The sequence below is a fragment of the Chelmon rostratus genome, chromosome 19, assembly GCF_017976325.1.
Source record: "Chelmon rostratus isolate fCheRos1 chromosome 19, fCheRos1.pri, whole genome shotgun sequence".
In the NCBI taxonomy this organism is placed as follows: Eukaryota; Metazoa; Chordata; class Actinopteri; order Chaetodontiformes; family Chaetodontidae; genus Chelmon; species Chelmon rostratus.
In genome coordinates this window covers 4,075,894-4,093,571 of record NC_055676.1, presented here as the reverse complement: position 1 = coordinate 4,093,571, position 17,678 = coordinate 4,075,894, and the positions used below count along the sequence as shown (strand labels likewise).

At 41.9% G+C, this 17,678-nt stretch overlaps 1 protein-coding gene across 2 annotated transcripts in view; it reads left to right on the top strand.

Annotated features, from left to right (window-relative positions):
* The first annotated feature begins 250 nt into the window (after positions 1 to 250).
* The window catches only part of sh3bp2 (SH3-domain binding protein 2), a 28,785-nt gene continuing 11,357 nt past the window's right edge, over positions 251 to 17,678 (top strand). Inside the window, exon 1 of one of the 2 annotated variants that reach the window (XM_041960195.1) lies at positions 251 to 356. Coding sequence is in view for 1 of the 2 variants with exons in the window: in XM_041960194.1 (XP_041816128.1) it covers positions 10,608 to 10,708 (101 nt within the window). In the remaining variant the exon portion in view is untranslated. Of the gene's footprint in view, positions 357 to 10,332; positions 10,709 to 17,678 lie in introns of those variants that run through there. The other variant, XM_041960194.1, reaches the window with a different exon arrangement.

The window sequence follows — 17,678 nt, the reverse complement described above, 5'->3', positions numbered from 1 at the left end:
TGCACAATGCTGTCACTATTCTGTAATCAGCTACCCAAATCCTGCAAAGTAGGGTCAGTGTAATACTATAGAACCGTTATGGTTGCTGTGGAGTGGTATTCAAAGATTTCTGTTGGTAAGTACCACATTCTTGTTTTAATGTTGGCTTACTGCTTTATAACACAGCCTGTCTGTGTTTGTATGAGCGCTGCAGCCAGTTTCTCTTGTGGTTGAGGGGAGGGTGTCATACAGTAGCTCTGAAGTGCCACGCCAGGAAGTGAACGAGGCTGAAGCAGAGCTCTGCACGGCTCAAACCACTGATGACACAGACAGGGACAGGGACAGAGGAGAGACACCACTGACGCAGCACTCCATGGGTGAGTTTAATTTAACATTTTAGTAAGAAATCCAACCTGCGCACTTTCATTTTCTATTTCAAAAGGTAGCTGCAGTGCTGCTCGGGTCGTTTGAGCAGAGAGGAATAGTGACACATGCAGCATATACAGCTCTTTACAGATATGCAAGTCATTCAGATACTGGAACCTTGTCTGCTTTGTTGTACTTCACATTCTGCTCTTATTTGATGGACCAATTCACGAGTCCAGAGAGAGTCGCACTAGTAACTACTACAGCTGCCACAGAGTGAATGGAGTGTAGGGCAGGGCGATGGTTTCAGATCACCAACTCAGCAGATTTGGATCTTGGCAATATGATTTTCAAATTGCTCTACAAATTTCTGTTGGTCAAATAAATGACCACCATCAAGCTGTAATTAAAAATGGGAATTAATAATATGTTCCCAGGATATGTGCAGAATAGGTCAGAAGAAAATCACAAATGTAACTGTGTACTTACAGTGTATACTGTAAAACACGAGTGCAGAGTATGGATCCAGGAGGACACTGAGCAGCTTTGAGTATTTAGGGAGGACCTGAGCCACATAATATGCAGTTTACATTGATGACGGTGGAAGAGATATGACTTGAAGTCCATTGTCCGTTTCTAAAGCAGTGGTTCCTTCAGACACAGGCAGACAAAAGCTGGCTTCTCAGTTTTAGCCTGTGATCTTTAATTCTGCTGACTGCCGCTGCCAGATGTTGTCACCTGTAGGTAGCTGCCTCGTTAACGTTGTTGTTTCCAGCCAACTCTAATGAAACGAAAGTGTGCTGATGGCTACAATATGCTAACAGAGGCTAGAGTTTACAGTAAAAAATCAGCATCCTCCGTTGATTCATGCAGAACGTGGATTGAGGAATAAAGATGAAGAGAGTTGACGTTCCATCATTTTAAGAGCACTTCAGCAAGCTGACAAATCCAAAGGTCGACATGAGTCGTAACCTGGAGACCTTTGTCCTCGCGTCCTTAATCTTGTGAAACGGTTGCAGTTTGCTTTGGTTTAGCGTGGATAGGTTTAGGAAAAGATTGTGGGTTAAAATCAGTAATTCCTGTTATGTACGTGATGTAACGTAAGTACGTTACGGAGCTTAAAATAGTTCAATGTTGACACATGTCCTGCGTGAAGTGTAAACATCACATGATCGGCGGTCACCTGGGTAAGGTCTCGTGTTTGTTTGACCCCATCCGTCCTCCTCACCTCCTCTTTATGTGGACTTTCTTGTTCTTTACATCACCAGACTTCCTCCTTTGCTCCTGTCATAATGACTACAGCCACTAGAGGAACTAACAATAGAATAACGTACTTGCAGAGTAGACCTATACATTTTTCTGGTGAGCGCTCATGATATTATTGGACAATCAGAAGCAAAGGGGTCTCATGTTAATGTTAAAGGCGTGCAGGCGTTTATGTGGAAATCTATGGATTCAGTTCACACTCGTACATCTTCACAGGCGTGCTGAGCTCTGCTGCTGATAGCACTACAGCGGGGTTACAGCGGCATCTTGATCTGTTTTTCACTCTTTCGTGGCTTTTTTTTATTGAGTAGTTTGTGGTAGGAAGGTTATAAATTTTGTTTACTCTGTTTGAACACATGACTTCTGGTTCATGTGGAGCCGTGTAAGGCCAGTTAGAGTGCAGTGATAGGCGTTTTAGAGGGGATAATTCTGTTGTTGTCTCTTTCATAAATGGAGGCCAAATGTTTTGTGGCATGGCAGCCCTTTTTTCTACATGTGAACGTGAAGTTGTAAAATGCATGTGGAGTTAAGAGTTAAGATTTAACTCGTTAAACTCTGCTGTGGTAATATGAAAGAGCTGATTAACTCATTAACCCAAATACTATTCTTAATTCAGTTCAGAAGAGTTTTCATTGCATGTGAGTTTGTATTTGACCTTTGGGAACAGTATGTGTAACATAAGATCTAAGCTTATACATCCATTTACAAGCTCTGTGAGCTTTCAGCCACCTCTCACTGTCTTCAGTGACTGGACCTGGTTGAATGTGAAGCATCAGTTGTAGCTGCGTACTGCAAAGGGGTGGGGATCATAACTCTTGGGCGAAGATGTTAGATGTGGATCCGTCTCCAGCCGTCGGCTGACTCCTGGTGGACGAGTTTGACTCCGTCCAGTCTGTGCTGTTTGGTCTGGTTTTCACAGACTTTTTAAAATGATGTAGCACCACAGCCGGTCCTGCTGTTTATCTGTAGGTTCTGCTCAAGAGTAGGACTGATGTCCTTCCACTTGTACCTTGTACTGAATTAAAGCTAAAATTAGTTATTTTTTTGTCATTCAAGACCAGTGTACAACCTCAAAATGACAGAGGAAACAAGTGTAGGGGTGCGTTAAAACCTGAGCAAGAAAATGAAAGTAAATAACGTAGCATTAAGTGCATAAGTAGAGATACAGTATGTTGTATGCCAGCATCTTTTACATTGGTTTACAACTTCTGCTTCTCGTCTGCATATAAACTTATAGAAGAGGAATGAGGTTTATTTCATTTCAGTGAGCCTGTAACCGTTCACTTTCGTTTCTAAAACTGTGCTTACATACAGAAACATTTGTCGATTCTACTCTCAGGTGGAACAGCAGAGTCGGTCCTTGGCGCCTGTAACTCCCTCTTGATTGCTTATGTCATGACAAATGGTGAATTGTGATTGGTCGGGGTCCAGCAAGTCAATGTCCGTCAGACAAGTCACAACAAGGATTTATGACTCTGTGATGGCGTAATCGAAAGGCGAGCCACGGGTGGGAAAGGAGAGGAGGGCAAAAAGTCAAAACATGAGAGGGCAGTTGAAGTGGAACAGAAACAGGGATTAAAACAAAGAGAAACTGAGTGCAGTTCAGTCTGTGAAGCCCTGTGTCTGTGCCCGCTGCAGTGTTGTGTTCACGGTGCTAACACTGATCTGACAAAGGCTCAATCAGATTTGACAGAGGTTCACAAAACGCTAACGTGCTAATGAAGGCTAACGTTTTATCGTTTGTTAGTGGTTTCAGATGAGCAGTGTTAGAACAGATGTAAGTGAACTGCGTGTGACACCAGCAGGAGGAGCTGCGATTCTTTTTCTGCAGCACCACAAACTGCACTGTTTTCAGATACAGGCTGCATTTAATAATAGATAGTATCAGTCACCGAATTCATTAGATACAGCGAGGGCAGCAGCCAGATAAGGGAAGAACGCATCGAGCTGGCTTGGTTTTGCTTTTAATCAGTCTGGCCGTGTCACTTGCGGACAAACAAAGGGCTGGCGGTTTTTGACTGGGGAGATGACTCACTGTAACAGGAACCAGGAGCTGTCACTAATATGAATAACATATGTCACACCACAAACTTCACTGTGTCTCCGCCGTGTTACAGTACTGCGACAGCCGTGCAGATCTTCCTCATCGGCTCATAGAACCTGCGGTCCTAGATCTAAAATCTCCACCCAACATGTTTGATCAGAGGCGTAGCTGGCGCAGCGTTTGTGTTGTTCACCAGCATGCTCACCAGTCATTACAGTAACACACTCATTAGTTAAAGCAAATAAAGCCTAAGGTTTTGCATCATCGATATCCTGCAAATATATGTCATGTTTGTGGTCACTTTTAAAGCCGGTTTGCTTGTTACTCATGTTAATTCATTCCATCAAAACAGTGGTGAAGAACACCAGGAGCAAATGCTGAAAATCAGGACTGGTGTGTTACTGCACGCCAAATGAATCAGAGCGCACAAGGCCAAAACGCCCTCCGACCGGCTGCTGACAAGCAATGTAGTATCTAAAAAGCGATCTTTAAAACAGAGTCTATTGCAGTGATGACTCCACATTACATCACTTCCAGTAAACTCCACAGACAACGAAGGCAAAAGAGCATCAGCGATCTGTCTAAACCAGATATTATCTGGTGGAGCACATTCATGTGACGTTCACTAACGAGCTTGTTTGGAACTGATACTGACGACATCATCTCCACTGCTCTCCTCTGCTGTGCTCCGTGTGTGAGGAGGGGCTTAGCCCGGCCCTCGCTGAAACACGAGAGCAGAGGATCTGAATGATCGTGTGAAAGTTTAGTAGCGGCGCTCAAAATTCGAATGAATTGCTGGTCAGGGCTTTGCAATTTCCTCTTTCGATCTGAACATCACCGCTCCAGACTTCGCGTTCACACAAACGTGTTCTAGAATGTCTTCAATAATGGAAAAATATAATTGATGTGAGTTAAGGTCTTTGAAAAATAGCTGATAACAGATCAAGCCCCTCTGGATCCAGCACCAGTCTTAATGAAATCTAACTGGAGCAGAACAGGAAGATGAAGACAAGATGCAACAAGTGAGCCTCCTCTTTCGCATTTAGCAGTCAAACTTTGTCTCGGTCAACCACCTTACACAAAGGTGATGAGGTTCAATGATGTGATGCTCCAACATGTGTTAAACTTCAGCTTCCAATGATTCTCAGCACGGTCATGAGAGAAGAATTGTCAAATTGGCTGGCCATCCCTGGCATCCACATCTTTCTTTGTTATACACATACATGCAGGGGAATCTGAAATAGAATAAGTCAGTTTTTAATCAGACTGATCAGTCTTATTACTGATATTCAAGTGTCCAAACACAATCTTCTATTGAGAATAGAGTGTGTCTATTGAGAATGTCAAAGCTGTTTAATCGACTCATGGAAATAGCATCATCATGTGCCAGATCCTGATAGGATGCTCCATAGTGGACAGGACAATGAGGCATAAGGCTTCAAAAGATTGGCAACACACCTGAGTTTTTCTTCTACCTGGTGTCTCCATGACATCGTGGCATTCAGACACTGAGTCAGACTCAGACGATGCTGAGGTTGTTTCCAAATAGAAAGGGCTACATTTTTCAAAATACCTGTGTATCTATGAAATGAGCAACAGTCTCTGTTAAAGGAAAATTTCCAAGTTTTATGTGGATGTCCAGTGTTGATGTTGAATGTAGTGAAAAACAAACCAATTAATTCCTCAGGAAGTGTTACATTGGCCAGGACAGCAAGAAAACTCTACTGGAAAGAACTGCAGGCCACTCCAGCTTGGATTTCTAGTCTCTATAGCCATGGGGTGTGCTGCCGCTCGTCAGCTGTATTGCAAACTAGCTATGTTCCCAACAAGCATCCCAAAATATAACATCCACATGTAACGTGGCAGAATTTCGCTTTAACCCTTAATCTCTAACCTGGAGATGCAGCTGAGCAGCAGCAGCAAGGGAAGCTGCTCTTTAGGTGGTTTCAGATTCTAACTTTAGTGGTCCTGCCTTTTAACACCTCACAGTTTTAGCTGCTGTGGACGGTGGTTAGAGGTCTTGCAACCAAAACAGCTCTTTGTGCTGCTGAGCGGTTCATTCTAATTTACAACAAAGGTCAGTTCACATTGTAAAAAAAGCAGCAAGAGAACTGAGGTGTGATTATGATTTAAAGAAACATGAAACAAAGTGGACCTGCTGTTGGGCTTCTGAGAAAAGTCAAAAGTTCTTGTGTTGACACTGGTAGTCTGTCAGGGATTGTGGGTAACACCACTGCTTTACCAAGTTTTATATGCTGTATTTAAAGTGCCATTATTGTCAGGAAAGCGGGGACTAAGGGAAACTGAACACAAATGCAGACACACAAGGGGGCGCTAGGTTCAATTAATAAATTTATTAAACACAACAAAAACTCAGGGGCCTAATGACTAACGATACACAAGGGTAACAGAATTCACACACCAATGACGCAACATGGGGAGAGACAACACATTAACACAAGACACATGAGAGCAAGGGACAAGACAATGAATAACTATCAAAGATGATAATGAACAAAACGCTCCCGAAGGAGGAAAACACAAAGGGCTATGGAAAACGGAAGTGACTACTGAAAGAACTAGATAAGAAAAACTCACAACTCAAAATACACTCCTATAAACAGAGGAACAAGAATCTAAATAAAAGTAATCAAACAGAAAATCACTCCTTGAGGAGAACAAATCGGCAATGCTATAACTTTGAAAGGAAAACAGAAACTGGATTATTAAGGTAACAAACAAATATCATGGACTGACTATGGGCTGGAAACTCAACTAATCAAGGGAAACGCAGACAACACTAAGGATGGAGAAGCACTAACATAAAACAAGGCATAAGCAGGAACATAGACAAGAACAAGACAAGAACCAAACTTACGGGAACTGTGGCAAACAAAGGACAAAGACAAACCAAACGATCACACAATTCACGGCGTGGACATGAACAAAGACACACAACAAAGAGCACTCACTTACATGGCTAAGGCTATAACTATGGCAAGGTGACATGGACAAGGTAGCGCAGAACATCTAGGTGACACAGACAACAACCCGACAAAGACAATGGAGAAGACACAGACTTAAATACACAAGGAGGGAACACTAATGACACACAGGTGGAAACAATCAGACAATCACAAGGGTGGGAAAACACAGGAAGTAAAGTAAACCAATAAACGTAACATAAACCTTCAAAATAAAACAGGAAGTAACAAAACCCAGGCAGAGACAAGACACAATGGGGAACTTAACAAAATACAAACAAGACAGGGCAAGGATGGAGACTAAGACAATACAAAAACTCTTACATAAAACATGGCATGACTGAGACAGCACTAACTAAATGAGGCAATGGCAAGAATCAACAAGAGGAAAACTAAACAAAACATGGCACGGGTCATGACAATTATGAAGTCAATGTCAGCTGCACAATCACAATCTGGTTCCCTAGAGGAGCCCACAGGGTGTGATCTCCTGGGAAAATGAAGGATGACTTACGGAACAAAGTCAGGCTGACTGGATGGTCTACTCGTTTCAAATGAAAATCAACAGACAGAAAATATGTTATCACTGTGTTCATTTTGTAAAAACGTAAAATCCCATGAAACCAACCCAGTTTGCTTTTGTCAACGCATGCCAGAAAATACTTAACAGAAATTTGGAAACAAATGCAGCATGTGCTGTGTTGTTGGTCGTTTGGCTGGGGGGAAAGTGGAAAGTGAAGGTCTTTGTCTTTGTCTTTGCGACAGAGTGTATTCAAAACAATATGTACAGGTATAGAGTGGACACAAGATTTGTAGAGAAGATGATGCATTAATTCAACAGTAACATTGTACCTTTAAAGAATCTTTTGTTTTTTATGCTAAATCTTAATGTGAAAAGTAATTGTTAACTAGAGCTGTCAGATACTGTACATGTATTGGAAAAACAGAACAAGATTTCCCTCTGAAATGTAGAAGATAGAAACATACAGGAGCATGAACTGGGAATACCTGAGTAAATGTGCACTGCTTTCTTTCTTTCCACCACTGATACTTAGCGAGAGTGAGAAAGAGAGGGAGTGAGTCAGTGCTTTCTTCATGCCAAAGGGAGACTGCAGTCTCAGAGCAGTCAAGTCACATAAATTAAGAAACAATGACATAAGAGGGTACAGTACGTAAGAAATGAAGTACACTAAAATCCATAAACAATAACTGAGAATAAAATCATGTTTTGGGAACAGCATCCGTGCTCTGCAGCAGATGCTTTCCTCAGTGTGCAGGCTCAGTGAAAGGCCAAAAGGTGCAGCATACATTTTCACGTCATACTCTGAAGCCGCAGCAGCTGAATGGAATTCATTTTTATTAGTCAGACCTGTGCTTTCCGTACTGTGAGTTGTGAAAATGGCATATCGGGTGAATTGATCGGATTTATTTTGAGTCAAGGTACATTAATATAAGAAGGTACACACACACACACACACACACATTAAATTGGATTTAATTGAACTGAATTGAAATTGAATTGAAATTCTAGGCCATTTTTCAATTATTCTGTTAATTCTGTTGTTGTTTGCAATAACAAAATGTTCTGTATTGATCGTGCATTCACATGGTCCCCGGCTGGTCCCGTTTCCCGAGCTGGGAGGTCGTTCTTCTGACCTCAGTATGTTCATCAGCTTTTAAGTAATGATGTGGAAACAAAATGGATGCTGCAAAGAATATATGTTGTATTTAAACTTCTCTAACAAATTTAAGTCACTCTACATGGACAGCAACTAATGGTTACAACCCAACACCAAATTACACATTACATGCGAGCATAACCTTGCAATGCAAATCATGAATTAATAAGAAGGTTTTCTTATCGAAAACCAAACACTTGCTTTTGTCCAGTATGTGTCAGATTCGGCAAGAATTGCAGCTCTGTAAACGATCGTAAAAAGTTATGGAGAATTTTGACTGAAAAAATGTGCAAGAAGTCCGACAATTCTAAAGAGCATGTGGGATGTGCAGGGCAGTTCATCACCAGGCCAAACAACTTTTTCATCAGCAAGATGGACAGTTTGAGATATTGTAATCAATTGGATGACACTAACTTAACTTACAACTGTGTTAACAGCACTATCAGTGATAAAATATGCAGTTTTGCATTTGATAAGGTTAGCCAGGAAAAGGTTGAGGGGATGTTGTGATCTCTTTCAAATCAAACCTATTCTAGTACAGATAACCAGGACGAGGTTTTTTTTTTTTTTTATCATTTACTGGATCTTTGGCAAGAGTCTAAAGTCATACCTTTACCCAAACATGGAAAAGCAGATCTCACTGACAGGAACTGAAAACTCTTTAGTATACTCCCCGTGCTGAATAAAACACTTGAGAAGATAATCTTCAATCAGGTGCTACATTATTATTATAGTGCTGATGTAGTTTTGTATGCTGATGACTCAACTGTGTTTTGTGCATCACAAACTTTGGCAGAGCTGAGACAGTATCTACTCGCTGAGTTGTATGTAGGTGGCAGTAGAAATGTTCTTGCTAACGTCACTGTGCTAACTTGTCTATAGGTGGGATATCAGCTGATCAGGTCAGTAAAACCAGATCACTGGGTGCTAAATTAGATAACTTACTGTCTTGGTGTGACCAGTTTGATCTGAAAGGTCATCACTAATAATGTTCTGCATGTGTTCCATCTTCTGTCATAAATCTAAAGCGGCTACAAAAGGCCGCTGAGAGGCTGAGCAGGCTCTTACCTGTGACACATAGCTTATGATAAAATACACAGTGATATCAAGATACGCTTTCCAACTTTCTGTTTATTTCAACCAATGATGATAAACAAAAGCGTTCCGAATAGCTATAAACAAAAAGAGTCGTGACGGTCAACAGAAAATATCGGAGTCACACTCACCCTCTTTCTCTCAAAATACCTGCCATGCCATTGAACAGGTGAATATATGAATGAAAACCACACCCCTCACCATCACCAGAAACGACCATAATCACAAGAATGTGCGCAACAAAAACATAAAATAAATGCGCAATCTGATACTCACTTTGGCTCGTACATAATCGATGCTCTGACGTCACCTGTTCAGTGGCACCTGGAGTTCTATCCAGTCATCTGGGCAAGTGCTGCTGGAAAATATCCAGAAAAAAACTTCTGGTTAGTTCTACATTGTTCTGTCCATACTAATATGGGTGTCTGCACAAAAGACTGTCATGGCTAACTGTGGAGGCTAAAATAACGAAGCAGAATGTGTCTCTAGTCTTAGCACAGAGTGCGTATGAGGACGTACAAGGACACAGGGAAGTTGTTAGAGACGGTCTAGGTCGCTTGCAGTTACACAGGAACACAGGAACAGTTATGTTTCAGGTAATATTTGCTGTATGTAGATGTGTGTGTGTGTGTGTGTGTGTGTGTGTGTGTGTGTACGTGCTTGACCTCTGTATTGTTTCAGTCTCACAGAGTGGAAAGTCCCCCAGCCCCTTTCTCAGGTCCTGTGTGTCCGAGTGTGTGAGGCATGTGTGTGTTGTGGTGTGGGTTGTATGTCGCAGCCAATCACACTGTAGTTCTGAGGAAGCAGGAAGGAACATGCTGCAGTCGGCTGACCAATAAGAAGCCAGGGCTGGAGGAGGAGGCCCCTCCAGGAAATGACTGGCGGAGTATCAAGGGTTCAGACCTCCAACAGACTTCCGAACCAACGCGACTGATCGTTCTATCTTCCCATCTCCTCACTTCTTTAATTGTTTTCTATTTTCTGCCAGTAGTCATTACTCTGTTCATCTGTTCTTCCATCTTTTCTGTCATTGATCTGTATTCTTACTCTGCTCTTCCAAATCTAACACCGATTTTAATCTTGAATCTGTGTCTCTATCCATTCTGCACTCGGTCCATCCAACCGTGCATCCGTCCTCTGTCGCTCCACGCGGTTGAAAAGTATGCTGGTTTATTGCGTTGTGCTGCTGTCGTCATGTCCACTGACTTGTCCGCTCCATCCGTGAGGAAGAAGTCGTTTGCACGGAGCTCCAAGCCGAGCGTCAGGATGTGTATTCGGGAACAGAGGAGTGTCATGTAAGTTGTCTTCGCTCTTTGTGAGCCTGGCGCACATTGTGTTGTTGACTTCATCTTTGATGTCTCTGACGTCCACTTTTTTGCTGCCTAATGTAAGGATGTGTAACAGCATAAGTTCACTGGAAGTCGTCCCAACCTGCCTCAGTTTGGTGACCAGTTCTAAGACTTGTTTGAGGGATTGAAGGGATTTCTCGTAGGTTGTTTCGGATTTCAGATATCGGTCATTCAGTGGTTCTTTTTATCAGCTTTGGTATTAGCCCGGCTTTGCAACACCACTCAGTTGGAGGTTTCATCATCTGTATTGGTTATTATTTGATTTGGTAAAGTTTACACCCAGTTACCCAAGTGGTCAGCGAGGGATTTCCTGTCAGTGTTGCCTTTGTCTGTTGATTGGAATTGCTGAATTATTCATTTGAGGCGCTGTTTCGTAGCACCTGTCAGTCTACAGCACTGAGAGCAAGCTAAGAAAATCAGAAGTGGGCATTCTTGCTTTTTTCACAACACATTTGAAATCGTGGCATTTTTGACAGCTTTTACTGGACGATCTTGAAATGGAAACTGCCCGTTTGTAGCAGATTGAAGAGGAACACTGTAGCCGAAACCGTGACACATACTGTACTTTCTACACTCACTCCCTCTCTGTGCCGTCACTGTAAAGAAACTACAGCCAGCATGGACAAGTTTATTTGAATCGACCTTTGTTCCCAAAAGACTCCTCAATGGGAGGATGGAGGAAACAGTTTGATATTAAAGGCATCATGTGCTGTCGTGAAGCACACAGCAGAGTTACGTTAGGCGACAGAAACACAAAAATAAGGTAAGAGAGCATTAAACCTGTGTGAGGCTGTTATACTAAATGAAGCCTGATTACAGAGGCTGAACGTGATGTAACCGTATTGCAAAGTACATTATTACAAATGCAAGTAGGCAGTGGATCACGTCCTGCTGCTCTTGGTGCAAATGTGCATGTGGCTGTTTACAGCTGTAGCAGGTTCAGGTGGAGCTAATTTTACTTCATACATAGTTATATACTTTCACAGTTCCAGAAATGATAAACCAGGCAGGAAAGGACAAAAAAGTAACAAAACTTTATCTAATTTTTGCTTTTTGTGAAATATTGAATAATTTGACCATGTTGAAACTGGAATTATTATGGGAAACCATTTGAGAAGTTCAGAGGGGACATGCAAACAACATATAGACTTGGAAAATGTAACAGGGGGCCCCAACTAGAAACTGTTTTTTGTAAGGGGTCACAAGCAAAAAAGGCTGGGAACCACAAGCTTATCAAATGTTTTTTTCTGTGAAAAAAAGCCTTAATCTGGAAAGTAACAAGTAACTTCAGCTGGAACATAAATGTAGTGAATTAAAGTACAATATTTCTCTCCGAATTGCGTCGGCATAAAATGGAAATGCTCTTGTAAAGTAAAAATTATCTCACAATTAAAGTTAAGTTCAGTACTTGAGTAAACGTAATTGTTACTTTCCACCACTGCAACAGAGTAAGACAAATACCTCAAACTGTGGGTAAATCACACTGTGGCGAGCTCACAGGTTTTTTTTTCCTACAATAGGCAAACATTTAGTCATTTTGGGCACACAGGTTATATCTGAGACCCTCAAAATACCCTTGAAGCTGGTTTGGTGAAGATGAATGAATTTTCCCTTTGAGTGGTTTGAGAGGAGGACGCTATGTGACCTAATAACTGAGTAGAAAGTGTCGTTCACAAATAGGGTATGGTTTGATTTAAAATATGCAGATACAGAAGCAAACACATGAAACAGTCTAAACTTAATACTGATGCCTCCATATGACCTACATAAGTAAACAAGACCGCCAGCAAGAAGACTGGCCTCTTTCTGTATAGTTATTCTTAATGCTGTCCCCAGGTCAGATTCTGGCACGTAGTTTAGAAGAGTTTTGCACTAAGTAGTACATTAGCCAGTTGAAAGGAAGCAGCAGGGGATTTTTACATGGAGAATTTTATTTTTTTAAAGTATATTTCATGGCTATGGCTAATAGAGGGGCTGGGGCTCAGCAAAGAGAAAAGGAAAAGAACAGACTGAAGACAACAAAGGGACAGAGCACAAGCGACTCAAATTTGTTAAACTTCATCAGTCACTCAACAGATGCAGCGAATTTGAGGATTTAAAAGGATTCAAGCTGATCCTGAATTGGGCCTCCTCCTCTGACGCAGCTGTGTGATATGGGCAACGCTGATAACTTTCGTTTCCTCCACAAAATTACTCTTATGAGCAGCCAAATCTGTCAGCTGTAGGCTTACATGTAACCTGACTGTGTGAATGGTACTAAAACAAAGGGAACGTTGTTTCACCACCATCATATTACAGTTATTAATATTACATAGCCACTAATAGATGCCCAAAACAAATGCACACACCAGGTGAAGCCAGGTGAAGGCTGCTTTCGTCCACAGGGGCCACCAAAAGCGAAACACAAAATGAAAGATCCTTGTAGTTTGCTGCAGGTCCAGGTTTCAGCCGTTTTTGATTACTTCTCACTCTACACTTGTGTAAACAAAGCTTTACACAGATATCTGACTCATATATTGGGTGTTAGGTGAGACACAGATGCATTTTGTTTTCCAGTGGAAAATCATGACGCTGATAATGAGTGACGGTGCCTCAGTCACATCAGCTGTCGGTTGCTGCCACAGTAATTCCTCAGCAAGGTTCATGTCAGAGACAGAGATGATGAAAAAGGTAACGTTTACAGGAAACATGCTCTCATTTTCTACCCCATGTCGGGGGGAAGGAGGGTGGGCATGTAGTCAGTGCAAAATCTCAATGCTGTCTCTCTCTCTTCCTGCCTCTTGTTCTCTCTCTACCGCCTCATTCAATCTATATAAACTCTCTATCTGTGTATTTTTGTTTTCTTTGCGGTTTTTACTCCAGGAAGGAAACAAAGGGAGATTTTTAACCTTTGAAAAGTCACAGCAGAAGACCTGTAGTGTGTGTGTGTGTGTGCGTGTGTGTTTGTGTGTCTGTGCATGCGTGTTAGTCTAAGAGGATTCCTGCAGCCGTTGGAGCTGTGATGGCTGTGCAGTTCCTGTGGACTAGCATTGCCATATTTGGATGTAGGAAGTGATCATGTGTATAGGAAGCCACAGGTAGAGAAAGAGGACCTGTTTTTACTATTTCAGCTGTGTATGAGCCCACTGCTGCGAGTGTGTGTAAAGTAAAAGTAGGTTTTCTGTTCTGTTTTTGTTCATTGAGAAGGAACCAAAGATTCCCACACACTGGTCGGCCACATTTACTCGCTTCATTAATGGTCCTCTGACCTTCATCAGATAAAACTCACTCACACGCTTTGGTCCCGTAAACCACGTTAAAACATTGCGATCCTTCCTCAAACCCACTGACGCACAATCTCATCATCACCTCCTTTTTTTTGCTAAGAAACATTAAAAGCAAAATGTTATCATTGCCTTGAGAGCTTGGAGAAGAAATTGGATATGGACCTGATGGGTAAATACATGATAGAAGATGTCAAGGACATTATTCTGCTCAAAACGATCCAAATCGAACAATCTTATGAAAGCAGCTAAATCATAACAACAGCTTGCTAACACATTGATGTTCAATGTTTACCATGTTCACCATCTTTTGCTAATATACATATATATGTGTGTGTGTGTGTGTGTATATATGTGTGTGTGTGTGTGTGTGTGTGTATACATACATACATACATATATGCATTTATATATAAGTATTTAGTTAAAACCCAAAGCAGTGGAAAAAATGTAAAACATGTAAAAAATGTGAAAAAGTGTTTGACCTTGTGATGGCTAGATGAAAAGACAAGCAGTATGAAAAGCAGTATGTCTCATGGCAGACTGTATAAACGGATGCAAACAACTTATCAGAACAATAAGAAAACATAACAAGGGAATCCATCATTTCCATAACTGGACTGCCTCATCTACAACAACATGAAGTAAAAAATATAAGAATCATTTGTAGTCTGACACAAAATATCTAATAAATCATAGCACCACAGTGAAAGAAAGATCCTTGTTTTTGAAGCGTATGAATCAAAATGCTTTTCGCCCTTTCAGGCACGTGTCCTGATCCCCTCTCCTCGGTGGACCCTTTCTGAGAAGTCACTGTTTTTATTTTCTGATGGTTTTCCCTCTGTGTCGTCAGTGTGCACACACTCTGTCACAGCCTTGTTAATCATTCATCTGGACAAATAAACCAGAGTGGAAGAGGAAGCACTTCTGACTTCAGATAAACCTCTCTTAAAGTACCAAGCCTCACTTTCAAGTCGACTGTTCACACCTATTAAGGTGTCTGTGAAAACGTGAAGCCGAGCCGGTGGAGGAACCATGGTGGTCGGCCGTCGAGGGGAACAGGAAGTGTGCTGTAGGTAAAGACCTCGCTCTGTGTGACGGTGCTTGTTTCCTGGGCTGGACGGCCGTTATTCTGCGTCTGCTGCATCTGGGACAGCGGTTCAGCTTGACCTTTCCATCTGCCTTCGGTTTGTGCATTGGTGTGTGTGTCTTGCGGTGGCAGAGGGGGGGCTTGATAATCAGGTCTGAGCCTAAAACACACACACTTTCCTCGCTGCGCAGCAGGGCCGCTGGTTAGCCACACGCATTTTTTTGTCGTAGACACCTGGCAGCTGTTGTGTGCCGCGCCATCACAGATGCTGAGCTGGAGGTAAATTTAAATCTGTTTTGGCCTATAGATAATCACCCAAAGGGCTACAGAAAAGAATTTACTCTCAACAAAACAGCACAATAGAGCAAAATACAGTCAGGAGATCCAGAGATGCTGTCCACTTCTGAGCTTTCAGCCGAACGACACAGTCCTCCTCAATGAAAGAGTTTGCTCTGTTGTCATGGAGATGGGTCTGATGGGTGGTTCTGCTCACAGATCAAACCATGACCTCATGGCTGTCGAGAAGATAAGTCCAAGACAAGAGGACAACTCCTGTCTTACGCTTCATAGCATTGCCTTATCCCTTTGACTGGTGGAGCTTGTGAGGGACAGTCTGCAGACTCTACTCAGAGCTTCCACACTGTATTTTAAGGGCAAAATTAAGTTAAAAATTTTGATTTCTTGTATTCCCCTGCCACTGTCACGCTGTCATGAGGAAATTTAACAGGAATACTGTTCTGCGATGACATTCATCAGGGGTTTCCCATCTCACACCTGCTCTAGTTTCAGTTTCAATTTCCCCTGTGAGAATCTGGTCAGTCTGCTGTCGTCAGACTCTTCTTGTAAGGCCAGAGCAGCCCTCCCTCTTCTTTGGAGGAGATAAACTGTTCACAGACTTGTCACAGGTAAGAGGTTTACAAGCCCAGACGAGACACATCCTCGAAAGACATTTATTTACTACATAACTGCAGTGTGAGGTAAAAAAAAACTCATACAACACTCACTTTATGCCCTCTGCAAGATCTTGCAGGCTCTGTGGCTGAAATGTTGGGTTATTTTTGTACTCTAGCAGCTTCCTTATTGTTTCCACTAAACATCTGCATCAGTTTTAGGTGTTGTTTTGTTAAAGTAGGTAGGTAAATAGGTAGATAGGTATCCTTAAATCCTCTGTTTGCAAAAAGGGAGCAGACAGTGACGTTTGCCAATCAGATTCTGATCTTGTTACACTTTACCCGTAGTTGATTTGATGGTCTTTTCCATAAAAAGGCTTCAACATCACGGAAAATCGCCTGAAAACCCAGAGTTACATACATATCTCTTTCAACTGAAAGCCACTTGGGATCACTTTTGAACCCAGACATTGTTTTGTGTTGTGTGTGTCCAGGGAGGAAATGTGTTTGAATGAGTCTGGTACGTGAGCAGCTCCTGTGCTTCCCTTCCTGACAAACAGCTGCTCTCTGATTAGCATCTCTGGCACGCAAACGACAGCAGAGTTCAGGATGGAGAGCTTGGGGTGAGAGGGTTCGAAACCTCAACACACTTCTATTCCTTTAAGATGAAACATCAACAAACCAGGCTGCATGTTAGCAGAGCGCCGTGTGATACAAGCTAATGCACAAACGCTTAATGAGTCACTGATGTAGCGTTGGAGACGCAACTGTGAGCTGTGGAAAGTTTCAATTGGCATCTTTTCATGTTAGCTGCGTCGTGTTGCAGTGGGAGGAAATTGTTTGGGTAAGCGTCAATACGCAGAACTCCCGCAACCCTGCCGGCAGAGCAAGATTGCATTTCACTGTTTCATTCATCATTTCCTCTAAATGGAGGGGGTGACCTCATCTGACACAAGAACTTATTCGGAAAACTGAGTGAATCTACTGGATCTCAGTCGTCAGGGACGAGATTCCCTTTTCTGTTCATGCTGTCAGAAAATTTGATTGTCAAAAAAAAAAGGCTTTTATTAACCCAATTGTTCATTGTTAAACTTGAGTAACTACACAAAGCTGCAGCAGAATATTAGGGACACCAGGAGGGAAAGAGGCTTTGAGAATGAAGTTCAATATTCATCATATTTTCTTTCTAACATTCTTGTAGAATAAAACTCTCTTATGTTGTAATAATATAACATTTTCTCATAATTCTAACTTATTTGTCACAACATTACTAGTTTCTTCAGAATAATTATTCTTCTATCTATGTATCTATCTATCTATCATTGAATACCAAACAAAAAAATTGTCAGATGCAGTTTTTGTTGAAGCACTGAAAGCAGTTGAAGTGTCCGCTGAAGTTGAAGCACTGGCGGGGTTTGAAGCGTCTTTTGAATGAGCCCAAAGCAGTGGAAATCACAGAAAGTGTTTATAATTTGAATTTCAAGATTCCACCCCGCAGTTTGTACTGTATGTGAGCACTGAAAGCAGTTGAACAGTCATTTAAAGAGTAAATGATTGAAGAAACAATGAAACAGAAAGGCGTGTGTTGAAGTTGGTGTGAAATGTCATGTTGACACTTGTTCAGTGTGTCCACCGTCCCTCCTGTGTCCATCGGTTCTATCTCCTGAGCAAATCG